The sequence below is a fragment of the Mchenga conophoros genome, linkage group LG22, assembly GCF_057382185.1.
Source record: "Mchenga conophoros isolate Kocher_MC1m ecotype Shallow Benthic linkage group LG22, M_conophoros_male_GT1.1, whole genome shotgun sequence".
Lineage (NCBI taxonomy): Eukaryota > Metazoa > Chordata > Actinopteri > Cichliformes > Cichlidae > Mchenga > Mchenga conophoros.
Genome location: NC_140546.1, coordinates 25,451,265 through 25,470,603, shown reverse-complemented (window position 1 = coordinate 25,470,603; position 19,339 = coordinate 25,451,265). Strand labels below are relative to the sequence as shown.

The window sequence follows — 19,339 nt, the reverse complement described above, 5'->3', positions numbered from 1 at the left end:
GCGCTCAGATAGGATTTGATGTACAAGCAGTCGACTGATTTGAGAACTCTACCTGTTTATGCGCCGCAGCCCTCCAACTCATTGGCAAACTGTCCTTAAATGAAGTGAGAAACAATGTTTCGGCAAGACAGCGTTACAGAGTCTACCCCTTAACTCACTCCCAGCAACATTCACTGCAGTGTGTGATATTGTATGGCCAATCTGGTAGAGCAGATGGACCCAGTGTGTGGCTTCGAAAAACTCCCTCGCCCCACTTCCAATTCTCCACACTAATGAACCATAACCAAATAATACATAAATTACCTCCTCGGTTTCAGACAAACAACATGGCACAAAAGCGCGTTTGGCTGCGAGTTCGGGTCTGGTTGGTGAGAAGACAGCACGTCGACGAGTTGGCCCGATCCGGCATTTGGTCAACCCGGCCCTGAAAATCATATTACAAAATGCGCCCGAGGTGCTGTCAGCCTCTTCACTGAGCAGTCTTTATGTCTTTCTGTTTTCTTGTCTCAGGCATCCTTTGATTAGGTCTTTTACGCTTTTCACATTGGCTCTCCAGGGAAATATGTGGACTCAAAGACTTTCCATACCTGAGCCACATTTAAATGTGGCTCAGGTATGGAACATGCACATTATTTCTCTAATCCAACACCTTCATCAAATCTTGGGCTCTCTTCCAATTTACCACTAAATGTCTCCTTTAAAAACACAACAATAAAATGGAAAAAACAGACGATGCATTTCTCACATCTTCACTCACATCTGTAAATCAGGGTCAAGGGTTGTTAAATCAGCTCATTTTATTTACAGACCAGCTTGTGCCAAGGGCCAGCCCTTTCCTAATGCCTACTATATCTATCACAGCTCCGCTGTCTCTTTTCATGTCCATCATTTTTACCCTTCAGCCCCAAAAGCTTGGGGTATTTTTGTCGAGGGTGAGGGCAGGGTGTCCTAGCTGACATCTTTCTTATCGTTGAAAGATGTTTTCACCACCAATATATATATTTCTTTTCATGACATATCAAAACAAGGTTCATGGCTAAATAACCCTTGTTTAGAACAGGTAGTGGCAGTCAGCAGACATACCTGGCCCTAGCACTCTGTGATATCATTAGTTCCCCAACTTTCAGCTTAGAAATTCAACATTTATTTCCTGTGTGTCTAATTTTGTCATCAATGAATTAGAAATTTGATCTAATACACCATGTACTTCAAATCAAATCAAATTCAAATTCAAATTTTATTTGTCACATACACAGTCATACACAGTACGATATGCAGTGAAATGCTTATACAACTGCTCGTGACCTAAAGATAAAAGAAAAGGCTATGAATAAGATGGGAAATAAATATGAAAATTAAAAAGGGTAAATTTAACTAGGAAGGAATAAAATAAAATAAAATATAAAAATTAAAGTTAAAAATGAAATAACTGTACAACACAAATTAGAATGAAGGGTAAATTTAACTGGGAAAGAATAAGATAAAATATATAAATTAAAGTTGAAAATACAACAAAATACACAATATAGAAATATATAAGAATGTATGAAGAAATATAAATATATATATACACAATAACAGCAGCTGTACAAGTATTAAATGGAAATGAAGAAACTTTTTTAAAGTACTTGGTGTACAATGCGAAATATAAATCTTTAAGTGCAAGATGATATAAGGAGGCCAAAAGTTCTTAAAATATAAAGGTGTCATGCTTTGATTATTTTCAGTGAAGCAATAAAATACAAGAAGAATGTTACATTTTTGTCAGCTCTGGGACTCATTTTAATGTGGGTTAGTCTTTTTTTGTTGACCTCCCAGTGAACCTTTTTTAAGAAATGCTTCTGCTATATGAACATTGTTACAGTGTTCCCTGTTTAAAGTTTGCACTCAGCTAGCTCCTTTGACGCAGCTCAGGTTCTTGAACATATATTCTGTCAGACACTCAAGTGTCAGTTGAAATTTCCCTAATGAGAAAACAGTTGACTCACCTTCCTACGCTGGGTGTAAGTCATCAAATATTAAAGTTTGCTGGGAAAGTGGACTGGGTTTTAAGATTGAATTAAATTGCTTTGGGCATTTTTCCCCCCGTGTTTATTTTAGCAGTAAAGGTGTGAAGTGTGACAAATTGACAGGCCTCCACTCACGTGTACATTTTCCACCTGAGAACAATGCGATGGTAAATTGAGCAAGACATCTTTCTTATGATCTCAGAAGTGATGATTGATGTGTGTGGTCGGTTCCAGGTTTTGTGCAAGTGAAGTTTGGCAGGGTACGAGTGTAGGTGTGTGTGTGTCTTTGACAAAGAAAGCTTGCGTATGTGCATTGTCTTCTCTAGTTGACTGCACAGCGAAGCGTTGGTTGAGAGGCGGTTATGTGCAGTCAGCAGACCTTGGGCCAGAGCCATGCCACTCTCAATCAGCTGCCTGTCTTTCTCCACAGCCATACATACCCCAGCAGCCACAGATGAGAGGCCACCGTCAAGGGCTAGAGAGAAAAGTGGCCGTCAGTCAGTGAGATATATTTACTGACAGAGGAAAGCACAGAGTTGCAGGAAACGGTGGGGCGGGGGTGAAAGCAAACGCAGCCACAAAGGAGGAAGGGAAGTTCGAAATCCAAGTGTATCAGTAACCTTAGGCAGAAAACAGCTTCTGTTCCAGTATCACGGCTACAGCTGGATGCAGGGAAAAAAAAATCCTTTCATGAAATAACAACGCCTGCTCACTTCTGTCACTGATTTTCCACTGCGTTACCTCTCTCTGCAGAGAACCCTAGGGAGTCTTGCTTTGAGCCCGGCCTGGTGCGCAATGGGACACGGGTGGGCACCAATCTCAAGCTGGGCTCCACCGTCACCTACCACTGCGACAGTGGCTACACACTAGAGGGAGACCCAACGCTCACTTGCATCATGGGGGTGGATGGCAAGCCGAGCTGGAACAAACCCAAACCCATCTGCATTGGTAAACACTGACATCTGGAGACGGTTGTTAGGAACACAAACCACATCAGCGCTTATAGATTTGTCACGTGTAAACATGTCTATACAATTAGGCTATTTTTCCCATAGAGCAGTGTCCTACAGGTGTATGTGCAAAGCTGTGTGGGTTTTGCTAACATTAATAGTTGTGCAAGTGCAGCTTTAATTTAAAGAGTGCTGCTTATTTTGCATATATTCTCCTCATGCTCACAGCGGAACTGCTCTCTGATATTCCCATGACACGACTAGCTCACTAGTTCACCCCCCGGGAGAGCTCGTGAAAGATCCCTGACACCACAGAATCGTATGGCCCTCACAGTGTGAAGCTTTAGTTGTATGCCAGGTGGAAGACGAGCTCATACCATGCAGATTTTCACACGTGGGGAAACAAGGGTTCAGGGTACAAGCGTGTGCTGAGCATTTTTTGGGGGGGTTTAACCAGTAGAAGCAATCCGGGTCTCAGCACGCCCAGGCTAACCCAGACGGACACTTGGAAAACATTGCAATTTCACTGTGACAATCACTGGGGACATCTTCCACTGAAAGCCCAATCAGACAAGAAAAGTAATTTAGGAGTGATGGAACAGAGGGGATGGAAAGGTAGGAGGAGGGGGGAGAGAAATGGAATCTTCCACTTCTGGCTGTAGACCTTCCTGTCATGTTTGCCTTGTCCTTTCCTTTTTTTTTTGGTCGTCTCTTTTTTATTTCTCATTTATGTCTTTTTGCAGCTCTATGTGGTGGACAGTACACTGGTTCAGAGGGAGTGGTCTTGTCTCCTGGTTACCCCGGCAACTACAGCAGCGCACGAACCTGTTTGTACTCTGTAGTCGTGCCCAAAGATTACGGTAAGCCAAGAAGTGAGAGCGTTCTTTTACACTCTTCCTGGCAGATGTTTTATTGTGTGTTTTTGTGCCGGTGTATAAAGGTGGTTAATTATTGGTGCTTAATTAAGATGAATTTTTTTCTGTAATGCCAAAAAATAATAATAATAATAATTCCTTATCAGGCTCAAACAATGCTCAAGTACCTCACTGAGTTATACATATTTTTCAAGGCTGAAGGCAAGAGAATAAAAAGAAAAAAACTTGAGATTTTTTTCCCATAACTAAATATTTTTAGCGAAAGCTGCACCAGAGAGAGAAAGTTTGTGTCAAACTTGTAAAAGCTCCCATCCTCTTTCAGTCCTTACCAAATGTTTTTTATTTTTAGTATGCTACACATACTTTTTTACATCACTGTGGAGCAATTTAATCACCAGCTTATACACTAGTCATATAACACGTCAGTCAGAGGCACGCATCCACCGAAATATAATTAGATCCAGTGTTTCCGAAATTTTGCAGCTTTTTGGCATTTCCTTCTTAAAGGTCACAGTTTTCTTCCAATATGTGATGCCATACTGTAAGTGCGGGAATTTATTCAGAAAGCAAAGGGTGTGGGAAGAGGAACACAACACAGTACAAGCACGTATATTCAGATTTAAACATGTTTCACTTGCCTGCTCGGGATGCCGCTCCGTTTCACTTTCTATCTCGGGCGCTCTGTCTTGCTCTCCTTTTATCTCCTGCTTCCTCTTCTCTTCCCTCTGGCTCCTTAATGAGTTATCAGCACCATGCCTCTCGAGGGGCAAGCTCACGTCCTATCATTGTTAAATTACACCAAAAAAGCAGTGGCGGGCATGTGTTTGGCTTCTGGCTACTTCACCCCAGTCTTTTGAATATTGAGGTCATGACGCTCATTCAGAGGTCCGGCTCTGCTCCAAAACGACCGGGCACCTATCCTTCTTGGAACCTGTCGGCAGCGTATTTCGCTCGGCCGAATCAAAGCGAGAAAGGAAATTGAAATAATTAAAGTCCACATTTGCATTTTCTTGGAAAATGACAGCGAGGCCCAAGGCAACTCACTTTGTCGTGATGAGCCACAAATGCTCTCGCCTCCATTCTTGCCACTTCTCATTAGGCTGATGCACTAAAGCTAATGATAGGCTATTTTCTTCAATGCAGAGGACAGGGTGGGTGTTGCCGCAATGACTGGGTTCTCTTATCAGAGACGCAGATGAAGAGGATGCACAAATAATGGGAATCGCTGAAGATGAGGCTGGAGATTATAGATGCTGAATCATGTCAAATAAGTGGATCTCAGAACATAAGGAACCACACTTTGATGGAGGAGCAGTAGTCCCCTCTTTCACCTCTGCTCTTTTTTTACTCTCCACCTGCGATATGTGCTGCGAGTAAACGAGACAGATTGATTGTGGAGGGGCTGAATATGTTCAGGCAACAGCAGTGGAAAGGGTTGGTTGAAAGGATGAAAGCACTGTAGTGGAGATTTAGCTACACATTGTCATTGCAAAGCCTTTCATCTCCTGACAGGCAATCAAGGCCAGACAGGATTGCTGATCTCTATTGTAATATCAGGTTTTTTTGGCTGCGTTGTCATAACTGGCAGTATTATCTAGCTTGCTTTAAAGGAGAGTTTTTGATTACAAACGGTGTTGAAAATATTCTTTTGGATGATGAGTACTTTTATTTTGTTTTGTTTTTGAGTCATTTCTTCTCTGATGTCAATTTCATGACTGCGTCTGTTTTTCCTAGTGGTCTTCAGTCAGTTCGCCTTCTTCCAGACGGCCCTGAATGACATCGTGGAGGTTTACGATGGGGCAACGCAGCACTCCCGCGTTCTTAGCTCGCTCTCTGGAGCACACACAGGTACCCACACACGCACATTTCAGATGCCTGAATACGCGATTCCGATTTCAGCAGGTATCAAACTTGAGGGAGGCAAAAAATAGAAGCTATTTGCATGCAACTAGAGGTAGGCAAGACGTGACTCATGCACATTTGTATAGCTTTGTTTCATCTTCAGCACTAGCTCGTTCCAAATCAGTAACAGTGGTTTGACTATTTGAAGCCATTATTCTTGACATGACAGGGGACTGAATAAAATTGTTGTCTTAGACTTATCCTTCTCACAAGGATCCGTTTAAACTCAGAGACACAGTGCTGACGCAGACAGAACCGCGGTGGCTGCAGGTGGGCTCCACTGAGCTGTAACACAATTCAGCAGTGACAACAGGAGTCACAGGGATAACATATCTACAGACAGGCTCAAGCCTTGCATGAGCGTACACCTGAATTGGTATTACACAAATTATGTAGTTATGTAGGCAAACAAGTGCAGTGATCCACAAGGTGCCTGTTTATGCTATAACTTCTACTTTTTTAAACTAGTGGAACAACTGGATAGATACTTTTTTTTATATTAATTGTTACATGGAAAGATAAATAAGATAATATATTATGATATACAAAGAAATGGAAGCAGAGATTGTAAACACAGGGTCTTGCTGGGAGCTAAAGGATCTTTAAGGGTTTATGACGTCAGCCGCTAACAGCTTGCTATGTAAAGTAACGGTGTTGCACTCGTTCCATATATATTGCAATACGATGCCCTCACATGCCTGTGAGCACGTGTGAATGCTTCCCTTTAAAACTATTGCATATTTGCAATAGGTGGCCGGTAGAGAGTGACCTCACAAAAAAAAGTAATAATTGTATTCCTGGAGCTCAACCTACCTAATGACATTAGCAATTACAGGAAAACCTTCAAGTTTCGTAATGATGTTATGATTCAAATACATTTAAACAAGCACTTTACCTTCACTTTTTTTGAGCTGATATCTGTCTCTTCCCATTACATTCATGAGTGGTGCTAAATAATCTTAAATTCAGTCATTTATTTGGCCGTGTCTGCAAAGCTAGACTTGCACAGTGTAGTTCTGCTAGTGCTTCTAAGCCACAGATGATGAGCTACGGCACGTAGATAGTACTGCTTTAACCAGACAATCCATGTTCGGTTTGTTTGGTAACTTAATTCCAGTTTTTGTTTTCTGTCATTAGGTCAGCGTCCAAACTTAAACTTAACCTATACTGTCATATTTGAATCAAGTGCGTGTTGCAGACAAATACAACACAGTGGTTCGTGTGTCACTAGTGTATAAAGAGCCCACTTGTGTAGCAGTGCTGAGTAGATGTCTACAGAAAGTGGAGCACACATACGCACACAACTCACTAAAAGAGAGTTATGAGAGTGGAATATGGTAAAAAAGGACAACAGTTTTAAGGTTAAAAGTTAAAAGGCAAAAAATAACTAAATGTGTGCTATATTATTTTTGATGAATGGATGTCATAAATACTACAACTGCACTGATAGGCTATAAAAGCAATGGCTGTAGTCGGGGAGGTTCGACCTCTGAAGAGGGTGTGAGTGAAAAGGTGCCGAGTTTAGGGCACCCCTCCGTCTCAGCCTGCCCTCGCCCTGTGGCTTGACAAAAGCAAAATGATTACTTTGGTTTGTGTCCAGGGCAGCCTCAGAAAATCCAGTTTACAGCTCAATAAACAGGATGCTATATTAACTACGGACTCGAGGCAGCAGGTTCGCAGAGCTATCTAACCAGGCATGGCAGAGCAAAGCTGACACACTTTGGCAAGGGAAGAGAGATTTTAGCCCACACGTTGCCACTGAATTAGGCACAAACCAGAATCATGTATCTCCATTCACCATACCAAAGCAGCAAAGCTTACAAATCTACTAACATTTACATCTGCAAGCGTACATCGCACGGTATTAGCTTCATTCTTTTTATTTTTATTTTTTTCTGATGTATTTCACCTTATTTTCACCCACTTCCTGTCCTTGTTTTACATGGTTCTTATCAGGTCCACACTTACTTTAGCTGGTAGACTTTATTAATACCATTATTTGATCAGTTCTTGTTTCTACTCTGATTTAGATTGTGGAACTTTTGTCTCCTGTGTTTTCAGTTGAATCTGTTTTTCGTCACACATGCTGTCATGTCAAAATAATAGACATTATCAGTATGTACAGTACAGTTTGGGGTTTTTGGTTAATGGCAGGATGGCATTTGCCAAACATGTTAAATCACAGAAGTCAAAGCACGGAGCATTTTTCTGTAATTATGCAGACCTTGAAAAACAGATTCTCTACTAAATGATCTCAGTAAAGTATTCAGCTGTATGCTTTCATTCCTTTTATGCTTATTGAGGTAAAATACTTTCTCTACAGAGAAATGCCAGTGATTCGGAGTTATCAGAGGCAGTGGGGACAAACAGAATAAAATAAGAAGAAATGAAATGTGGAATAAATTAACAGTAAAAAAAGGTGTGAATTAGAAAAGAGAAGAACAAAATGACTGATTCAAGAAATCAAGGACACCTATCTAAATGCTAATTTTTTAATAATCGATTTGAAAAAAAGAAAAAAGGGAAGAAAATGGCAGTTGTCTCTCTCCTGGCCATATAGGACTAGAGTTTGCTAAAGTCCCCTTTCAGCTCACTGCAGAATAAACACAAAATGTAACTTAAGAATTAAAATTCACCACCTGATATCCGCACTTGACTAACTCTTTTTTTAAACTCTAAACCTGTTGTTTAGTTGTGATTTTTAACAACCAGAATTTTTCTCGCTGACGCTGTTTATCAGTGCACAGAAGCAACTAGCATTGAAATTCAGGCACTGATCCCAGCCAAAGTCAGACTTGACCTCGTTAGCCTTTCACATGTCAGTGCTGAAGATCATTTTAAGGACAAAGTGGTCGGGATGCTGGACAATGGCCAGAGAGCCAGTAAGTTACATGCTGACACGTGTTTGCTCTTACTGCACGGATACTTGCCCTGTGCAGCAAATTATGAAACACTGTCACCATGACAGCACACAGCAAGGGTTCCTCTAATAAACTAGCCAGCGTGCTCTGGGATCCAGCAGTGGAACCTGAACATTCACGGTGATGACTCATTAAGAAACTGTGCCGCTGGAGCTATCTCAGGACACTGCATTTAAAGGTGCAGAAGCTCTCAGAAAGCCTAAGAGCACAGAGCAGACTCACTGAGACTCACTAACACAGACACGCACACATCCACACACAGATGTTGCCTCTGAGGTTAAGCACGTCTGACTCCCACTACAGTGTGACAGCAAGCAGACATAGAGTAATGAGATTCACAGCAGAACGCCAGTCAGCACCACACTGAGAGAAAGACAGAGAGGCAGAGACAGAGATGATCACGCTTTGTATCATGTTCTGTGTCAGTCAACAAATTTTACACCACACTGGATACATCATGGGGGTTCTCCTTTTGTGTAATTACAATATGGGCTAATGGGGATTGCAGGGGATCGTATGGGTAATTTTTAGGAATTAAAAAACAAAACAAAAACGTACTCTCAGGATTTGTTTCACAGTTAGATGTTTTTGACCTCAGTATAATCACATTTTATTTGACTAATGCTATTAGAGTAAAGAGTCTCGTAATGTGGCGAACCCCTTAAATTCTTAGTAAACTGTCCTTGCGTGTAGTTTAAAAATCAAATTTTATACCCAAAGAACAAAGAGCACTATCAAAAGGCCTGCTCACACCAATTACCCAAAGCAATTTAAGCTGTACAGTAAGACTTCCAGGAGCTTGATTGTGGAGAGCCTTAGGCAGCAGGTGAAAAATGCAACCTTGAATTTGATTCCGTAATTCGGAAACAGCCCGGGACAAAAAGTCACAGGAGGTCTGGTCACTGCAGCTGCTTCTCCAGCGCTTAAAAGTCATCTGACACCCCACCTTATAAATTATTGGGGAACTGAGGAACTCTTGAGAACTAAAAATTGGAATGTGAGTTGCCTTAGCCCAGCTGGAATAACACAAACAATTATCAAACCGGGAAAAACAAGAACATGATAGAGAGTGAGGCTCAAACGCTGATCAAATGCAGGTTTTACGCTTCGGGACATCACTTGGTATAGGCAGACTGCAGTCAGAGGCTCAGCTGCACCCTCACACAATGCTATCAGTGCCAATAAGCAAGATTACCATTTAGTCACAATGTACCTGACAGATATTTCTGGCTTTCCTACAGGTATGGAAGATAAACAGAGTACTCTGTGGCTGCAAAGTATTAAGCTAATCTGAATAATCAACATGCATTTGCATGCACCACAGATGGTGCAAAGCCTTCTATAAGCATGTTATATTTTCACCCCAGTGAGTTTTTCTGTGAAAGCGTAACATCACCGAGCACAGCTCTAGACCAAACAGCAAGATTTCACTTGGATGAGATACCTACGTGTTTTTTTTTCCTCTTTGCACTTTCCTGCAATGCAGTACATGAATAGCACTTCTAAATATATCCATATCCAGAGACCTACAGAATGTCCTCTTTCCCTCAGTCATTGCAGATTCCCTAGCTCTTGCATTTCTTTAATTTTCATGCTGGATGTGCATGCTGGAACGAGTTCCTAAAAATAGTCTCCAGGATTCACATTCAGGAGGGAGGAAATTAACAGAGCTGGTGATTCAGTGACCAGAAAGCAACACAAACGTAAACTGATGCAGAACAAAGCGTTTTGCTAAAAATTTGTTTGCTAAAAAACCTTGATCTTATCGCAGGTGAGTCGTTGCCATTAGCAACCTCCAACCAAATCCTGATCCGCTTTACCTCCAAAGGCCAATCCAGCTCTAGAGGATTCCATCTGGTCTATCAGGGTGAGTGTGCAACACACACACACACACACACACACACGCACAATCACACACTCCGAAACAAATTCTGTTACCTTTTTTTTAATTCCCTCTCTTCGAACACCCCCCCTCCGTGTCCATATCAGATGACTTGCTGAGTGATTTTGCAAGGATTCACCTTCAGCCGCTGTCTCAGCCGTGATGTGCTCGAGCGCATGCATCTGCAGAAGCTGTGCGAAAAAGTTGTGCTTAAACTCTCCCGTTGTTCTTTTCCCCCCCAAGAGGGGCTTTTTTGAATTCTTATTTCCCTTAAACAGTGCACTGTACCAGAAATGACATTTGCTGTAGATATCCAAAGGCAGTGGCAGCCCCGAAGAATGTTTAATGAATAAATAATACTTTTTTTTTCTTTTTTTCTTTTCTTTTTGGCAAGTACGCTGAAACAACGCCAAGGAAAAAGCAGAGCTGAATATCATATTTTGTATTGTCTGTTCTGGGCATTGTGATCACACTGACATAGACACTAAAAAGAAATCACAAAATCAAGTAGTGAGATTTTTCTATTGTATATTAAATGTGTAGGTAGTTTACATTTAAAGAGTAGCTGCTATGCTCTTTTTTTTTCCTGTCATGGTGAAATAATAAGTTTTAAATAATTAGCATGACGCCGTATGTGCAGGTAATCCATGTGAGTCAAAAGATAAAGTTTCATGGGTTGTAAATGCTTAGAAACAACAGACTTCTCCACCTTTGGCTCTGGATGATGTAAACAAAGGTGGAGATTCCTAATATGTTCATCTCAGGCACACAGTTGGTCATATGTTCTGTTTTTATTGAGGGAGCCAATCAGAAGACTCCTGGTTTAAAAGGCAAGGAACTAAAACTGCTTGAGCCCCTACTCAAATGTAAAGCATAGTAGGTCGGTATCTCTAACTCCAGGTTACGTAGAAGCACAGCAGCCTTTTACACATTATTTAATTTAAAGTATCCTGCGTAATGACTCAAATCAAATCACATCACCATCCTACCTGTTCACAGCCGTGCCGCGGACCAGCGCCACCCAGTGCAGCTCAGTCCCCGAGCCCCGAAATGGCAGACGAATGGGTAACAACTTTGCCGTCGGCGCCGTGGTCCGCTTCGAGTGCAGCCCTGGTTACATCCTGGAGGGATCGAGCGCTATCGAATGTTTAACCGTTCCCAATGCCCTGGCACAATGGAACAGCTCGATACCCAGCTGCATAGGTAGGACACGGATACTTAAAACACACAAAAACATACACACACTTGTTTTAAAGTCAGGCTGTAAGCTTTAACTCCACGTGTTTGATATCCTAATATAAGCATTTGTTTAACTGGACTCTAATCCTGAGCTGAGTTCTGCTTCTTTTTGTTTTCTTTCTACCTCAGTTTATTTGCCTTTTCACTCACTCTCTCCTTCTGTCTGGTTCACATACTTGATATTTTGAGCTTCAAGCTTCCATCTTGACACAGATGTGGGCTGCCAGCCATCGCCTGTAGCTATACAGTGAGATTCAGCCATGCAACGAGCAGGTGGCAGGCACTGCTCAGGGTCACAAATACACACCGATGGACATACACACACACACACAGATGCGCACACAGAAACCAACATGCTTATACGAAGACACACTCTCATACACAGCGTACAGCTGAAGCAGATGCTCCTGTGCTGTCGCCAGATGTGACTTGAACAAGACAAGCTGGGAGGACAATGTCTGAGGACTGTAAACACTCCTTAGGAGTTTGTGTGTGCAAGCACAAACCAGGCGGATCATGTACAGCATGTCGTCGTCGTGTACATTTTGATTCTGGTTCTGATATGAGCATGTTTATTACATGATCTGTTTCTCTTTGCATTTTGCACACTGTTAAAGTAACTTAGACCTTAACCTCATCCTCTTATCTCACAGTTCCATGTGGAGGTAATCTGACCCAGCGAACTGGCACCATCTTATCTCCTGGATTTCCTGAGCCCTACCTCAACAGCCTCAACTGTGTGTGGAAGATCACAGTTCCCGAAGGATCAGGAATCCAGGTTTGTACAATAAAGTTTCTGGTAGGCATCAGACCACCTCCTGGATGCTAGGATTGGTAAACCAGAGGCAGATTCACCAACGTTAGCAGTCAGTCCCCTAAATCCCTTTCCAATTCCACATGTTGCCCAAGGAAACCCCGCTCTGATTATATTTATGGAAAGTAAAATCACATTTGAAAATATTTTACAACGGCATGTTATAGTTAGAGTTTGGCATCTATGCTGGGGTTCTGGGTTGGTGAAGGTTTTCTATAGGTTTCCTATAGACATAAAGGATATAAGTGTAAGACCACATTTGTTTTTCTGCCAACACATTAGCTTTCATTGTCTGAGCTACAGCAGCCTGTTCTTGAGCATGCAGAGTAATCTTTCTAAAACTGTCTCTGACCACTTTTTTAAAGCCATTCACAGTGGTTGTCCACCTCTAGCTTCTAGCCTTTATGATCCTTGTTGTTTTGACAACAGACCTCTGTGTGACGAGATGCTTTCAGCTTACCAAAGACCAATTACTGGTGCTGCACACAGTATATAAAGGTATTGCTTTTACAGGCCTCTCAGTTGTGGGGAGCTGTGAGGTGATAGTGTCTCTGGGCCTTTTTAAAGGCTCCGAATTTAATTTGGCAGATCACTATACCAGAACCTTCAGATTGTACAACCTGAAATAAATTTTCCTATAATCACCTCTTCAATTACTTTCCTTTTCCTTTCCCGGGAGTTAATTCAGTTTGCATATTCTTATTCCGCGATGTGTGCGTGATGGAATCTCATGGAACCTGGGCAAGGTCCCTGTGGATCTGCCTGGCAGAAAAGTTTTTAGGCTTATGCTTCAGCTTCTGTGCTTAATAACCTCAGTGGCGTCCCTCAGCTATTAGCTCCCCTACCTCAGCTGACTGTCCTTGCAGGTCAAATACACAACATGGCCCAAAGGCACACTTAGCATGCCACACTTCACGCCAGCATTTGTTTGGAGGGGAAGTAGACCAGAAATAACAGCAGAGAGCTGACACTGTGTAATCCTCCAAAAGGTAAACAGCACAAAACTTACATACGCATTTCTCACTTTGGAGGTACAGTCAAATGATAGTATGCCATCATTTTTCTTTGTAATATTTCTACAGAGAGAGACACATTTGCACATTTGCTACACGGTCACTGCAAACTTAAGAGAGTTTACGGCCCTGTATCTATGTCTCTGCAGCAGAATCCTGCCCCCCTGTTCCTTCTCTTTTATGCAGACATCTTTTTTCTTGTTGCCTTCCATTGCTCTCCTCCACCAGCTCCCCGAAACACATTAGATTGGAGTGTCACGATCTAGAAGAGAACTTAAAGGAGCGAGGTGCCTTGCTGGCACATTTGCTGTGGCCCCCTAATGAAAGATCAATCTGTGATCTGCCTCGTCTCTCCGGGAGCCCGGTGCACCAGCGCCCCTACAGCCCCCTTAATTGGCTCATATCCGATCTATAACCATCAGAAGCAGAGAAGACAGCAGAGGAATGGACGTGAGAGGGAACAAAAAAGGGGAGGATGGGAAGGAGAGTGGGGGGGAAAAGAAAGGACAACAAAGACTGAGGAAAACAAAATCCATTGTCAGTTTCATAGAATTTGGCATGTTTTACTGTTTTTTTTTTTTCTGTTTTAACAGCAAAATAAGTTTTGGTATCTAGACTGCTACTCTTATAGCATGTGGTATTTTGGTCTTCCTACTGGTCGCAACTGTCATTTGTAGATTTAGTCTCTTTGAAGAATATTCAGCATTCGCCACATGTCGCACAGTCTTCTTAATTTAAAATCCAATTCCCACCACTTGAACGCAGTCGGAAAAGGAGGCGAGTCTAATTAAGCATTGCCTTATTAATCGTGTCTTATTCTTTGGCTTTTCAGACATTTCGTGTCCTCTTTATGTATTTTGAAGTGAATTAAAAATGTCTGTATACTCTGAGAGGCTGTCGCAGCAATCTTAACTACTGTTGTTTTCTCTGGAACCCCAGTGAGCTGTACATAGAAATATCTTTTTTTCATACTTGGACTATTAATCACTCTGCAGGGTTATGTTTTTTCAGGCCTTACCCTAAAGGAAGAGTAGATATAACCAAATACCATGTTTTTAGTCCTTGACTTACAGTAACTAGCTTCACATACTTTCTTTCGTTCTAATTTTCTTGCCCATAATCCTCCCAGATCTGCTCCCTCATCCCTCTCTCTTTCTTTCCTTACTGTTTTTTTTGGTCTACATTTCACTAATTGTGTTCCTCTACCGCCCCCTCTTTCTCCCTGTCTGTTCCCTGCCTCAGATCCAGGTAATCAGCTTTGTGACAGAGCAGAACTGGGATTCGCTGGAGGTGTTTGACGGAGGCGACAACACTGACACCATGCTTGGCAGCTTCTCGGGTATTGCCGGATATGCATTTCTATATATCCCTTTATTTTCCTCAACGTGTCTAATGTGTGCAACCTTGGACATAAAACATATTTTGAAAACAGCCTCATTACTTTTCACAGAGCAGAGCCTGCAGTCTGGAAGAGATATTGTGTTTACTAACCAAAGCATAGATTTCTTTAGAAAAAAAAAGATGGCTGCCACATGTAGCTCAGTTTCAGTTCTAATCTGGTACAAATCTTGCTGCCTTTGGACAAAGGTTATGTTATTCTTTGTGGAGTTGAGGCAAATGTTTGGTTACAGTATCTTTGCGACTCCTGTCAGAGCGAGAATGCAACAACAGGGAACTTATACTTGGAACAAGACCAAAAGTAAATGTTAGATCTGCCCTGAAGTAAAGAGATGACAGAAAAGTGGCACACTAGTTTGAGTTGCTAATATCAGGTTACAGTTTTTTCTCTCTTTTGGAACAGTTTTTGGTTTTTATCATCTGAACACTTGCTAAAATATTGGAATAAATTCTCTACTTGTGAAAAAGTCAATGGGTCGTACCATTGTGCCACTAACAGACGCGCTTTTCAGCTGTTTGCCTGCAACTCACGCATAGTTAGTTATAGTGAGCAGCTATAGAGGAGATAGCATTCCTGAACTCCACTGTTAATCTTCTCGCAAAGGCACGACGGTCCCAGCTCTGCTCAACAGCACCTCCAACCAACTCTACCTCCACTTTTTCTCTGATATCAGCGTGTCTGCAGCTGGATTCAGGCTGGAATACAAAAGTAAGTGGTGTGGGAAAAAAACATGTTCTTCAAACAGTGGTTGTTTCTTCTTAGAGTGACATTAAGGTTTATTTGATATTTTCTCTTGTTGTAATTTGATATTTCTTTTTGTTTCTCCCTCTCCATATTTTTGTTTCCATTCATCATCCACTTAGCCGTGTCTTTGACTAACTGTCCAGAGCCTGTAGTTCCTATGAATGGTATCAAGGTTGGAGAGCGCCTTCAGATGAATAACGTGGTGTCATTCCATTGTGAACCAGGATATACGCTACAGGTAAACTCTCCAACTTTCATATAGTTCTGTCATGTATGACCATCGAAAATAAGCTGAATCTCACCTTCGATAGTGTCTGTCTTGTCAGCTCTGCTTTTGTTCACTTGCTTGCTCATGCTGCAGTTTTTTTTTTTTTTTTTACGGCACAAGAAAAAGAGAAACAGAAGTTGAATAGATGGACTTGGTCTTCTGGCTATTTTAGTTCATTTCAATTTTTCTTGCAAGTGATCACTTTTATTCTCTATAGTCTGTTGCAAACTTGCAATAAGGTAGGCAGTACCCTGGCTTTGGCTTTAACAGGTGCCATGTATGGGTTCTGTATTATGTTCTGTAAAAGCCAGATGACTAACTTGGAAGTAAATCATGACCAATATAGGATTTTAAGACCTATACTGATGACTGACACTAGTGATTTAAAAAGCCAAGCTCTTCTTCTTCTTTATTTCAGAGACAAAACGGATTTCCCCAACGTGTATTATGTGTAATTGTGTATTTACTCATTTACGTTATATCTGACTCTTATTGGATCAGCTGGTTGTTGTGTTTTTGGCAAACGTGTATTGCCAAGAATAGTGGACAGTGTCAATTCAACTATTCAATATCACTTCTCATATCATGGTTCAAGTGATTTTCCTAGTTCTGCTTTCATCCACTGGCCATGATAAATGCTAGCAAATAAGTAGCCACAATAGCTAATATCAGCTGATGATGAAGAAAAATGGTACTAGATAGACTTAAAGTCAGAAACTTCACACAGACAAGAGTGAGACTTAAACACACAAATTCATAATCAGATTATTTAATAATGTGATATATTAAATGGCACTGAAATGTGTGGGACTTTGCAGTGTGCATGACATTGCGCACATTGTGATATACTGTCTGATTTGTGACGATAACATTAGCAGCGCTAGCATTATCAGTATTCCTTTGGTAAATAGAAACACGGTGGCGCAGAATATAATTACACACTGCTGTGGCCGAGTGTTATATTTCAGTTTCACTGACACAAATAGAACTGTTTTCTAGATGAAGAGCTGCCCTGATTAGCACAGCTGTCATCTGTCTTACCTTCTGCCTTCTTACCAACTTGCTGTCACAGAGACGGTGGTGCTGCCGCCAGCTAGGGCTGCAGACACATTTAGTCACAATTGGCTGCATAACACCTTACAACCAACAGTGAAGCTGTGTTGTACATTCATAAAATGTAAGTAATATCTATAAGCAAGAGTTACATTTCATTATGTAACTTACTAGTTTTGTAATTTTATACCTCTAAACTTCCCAATAAGCTTATAAGAAAGTTACCATCCAAATTCAAAGTAGGCATGTTGACAAGTGTCCTCGGTTTATTAGCTATAATATGAAGGCCGTGACGCTTGTGTGCTGAGAAATCAGAATTCTGTATTCCCTTCAAAAAAGTGCTCCTGAAGTCATCTGTCCTTCAGGAGACAGATGGTGACATCGGAGGAGAACACTGGGTACAGTAGTTCACACAAATTCTATTTGTACTCCATTGAGACTATGTGTCTCTGTCAGTTTTCACTCCTTGTTCTCACATTAAAATGCCAGGTTGGATTTACGTCACCCCTATTTTCTCACTGGTTGTGCTTAGCATTTTCCTTTCAGTAGACTTCATTCAGTAAGCTCGATTGGTCCGGTGGCAGTGACGTGTTTCCCTAAAATGACCAAATTTCCAAAAAGGTTTTGGGAACAATGTGCGAACAGTCAGCTTCACAAGGATTAACAATATTTTTTTGTGTGTGTTTATGTTTAGCATTGCTCATCCGATCACATTATTTTTATCACTGAGGTCTAATAAATAAATTGTACAGCATTTCTAATTAAATTTGTTTTGTAAATGCGTTCTCCTGTGTTAGTTCACTCTATCAGCTGGCAGACTGCTTTTCCTCTGCTTTTACACCAGACATACCGAGTCATGTCCTAACAAAGATATCCTGTATAGCTGTGACTGTGCATAAAACCTATCCCCAGCTTCAGGATTACTGTTCTTTCAATGCTGACCAAATACCTTCGTAATAAATGTTATAGCCACAGACTTCTGAGATTTTGTTCTAAAACATTGAACATTTGAAGACTTCTAATGGCCTGGCTGTCAGGGTTTGTCTGATTATAAACAGTCTATTTTGTCAGTCTGTTATGTTCCAACATGCACATGTGACATTTTTAAGCCATTTTCATGACAATTTTCTAAGAATTGCGTTAAGTGCTTTTAAATTTTCTGAAAAATGCCAGTTTTTCATATTTGGCTTTGTAGAAATGACTTTGAATTTTTCCGCACTCTTTCCCTGTCTTCTTCTCGCTCTGTATGATGCTCTTTATATGCCGCTATTGTTCTCTGTCACTTCAGATGGATTTAGTCTTTTAGGCACCACATGAAGTCATGCAGAGAAAAGCAGCAGGATCAAATAATTGGAGCAACAGATGAGTGACAGTGGAGCGAACAAGTTAATTCATTGCCTGCTCTTTTTTTCCCTGTACTTTTGTCTTTGTGCATGTGTGCATGGACGCTTCTCGCAGGGGAACTCGCACATCACTTGTATGCCTGGAACTGTCAGACGATGGAACTACCCACCTCCTCTCTGCATAGGTAAAAATGCCTTTCTTTACTTGCTCCTTGTGTCCTTGCCCCCTCCTGTTTGCTTCCTGTGTCTTTTCTAAATACCAGCTTTTTCCTTTTATTGGGGATCTTTCGCTTTAAAAGAACAGCAGCCAGGTGATTCAAAGTATTTGAAATGAATTACTTTATTATTAAACAGTATAGTGCAGATGACAAAGTTCCTCCCAAGGTTGTTCCCAATCAAAAATCATTAAAACAAGACAGCAAAAGAAAAGGTTATAGTCAGTTGTTTGTCTTTTTGCTTGAGGCTGTGCACGCTTTTGCACTTTTAAAGTGAATTTATATTGCTACCTTGAAAGCTGAGCGAACACGCTGAAAGTAACTGCAAAAGCTCCTCTCTTTAAGTGTTTCCTGTCTGTTAGAACACCTTGACAAAGTGGTTCCACTTATTGGAGCAACCTACTATACCCTAATTAGTTCCAACTCACACCATGATTGGTTGAAGTCGGTGGGAGATTCATCGTGTTTACAGGCATCAGCAGTTTCCTGATTACCTCAGGCTTTCACTGCTACAGGATTACATTTAACCCTTCACTTGTTCCTTGCAGAGACACAATGATACATCACCTTGATTTTCTCTGTTTGACACATAGCCTGTTTGTCCCATTCATTTCTTAATCTTCCCCCCTATGTTTGCCTGTTTCCCCCTCCCAACAGTGCCTCTTTCATTCTTTTTCATTGAGTCAGCTAATTCTTTTACCACTAGCTGCAG

General features: G+C 41.3%; 1 protein-coding gene across 3 annotated transcripts in view; it reads left to right on the top strand.

The window, feature by feature from the left end:
• csmd2 (CUB and Sushi multiple domains 2) overlaps positions 1-19,339 on the top strand; it is a 288,003-nt gene that overhangs the window by 201,970 nt on the left and 66,694 nt on the right. For all 3 annotated transcript variants that reach the window (XM_085261294.1, XM_085261295.1, XM_085261293.1), the window contains 10 exons: positions 2,763-2,957; positions 3,703-3,819; positions 5,569-5,682; positions 10,429-10,524; positions 11,539-11,742; positions 12,432-12,556; positions 14,848-14,944; positions 15,608-15,712; positions 15,868-15,986; positions 18,528-18,597. In XM_085261294.1, coding sequence (XP_085117420.1) covers positions 2,763-2,957; positions 3,703-3,819; positions 5,569-5,682; positions 10,429-10,524; positions 11,539-11,742; positions 12,432-12,556; positions 14,848-14,944; positions 15,608-15,712; positions 15,868-15,986; positions 18,528-18,597 — 1,242 coding nt within the window. The remainder of the gene's footprint in view (positions 1-2,762; positions 2,958-3,702; positions 3,820-5,568; positions 5,683-10,428; positions 10,525-11,538; positions 11,743-12,431; positions 12,557-14,847; positions 14,945-15,607; positions 15,713-15,867; positions 15,987-18,527; positions 18,598-19,339) is intronic.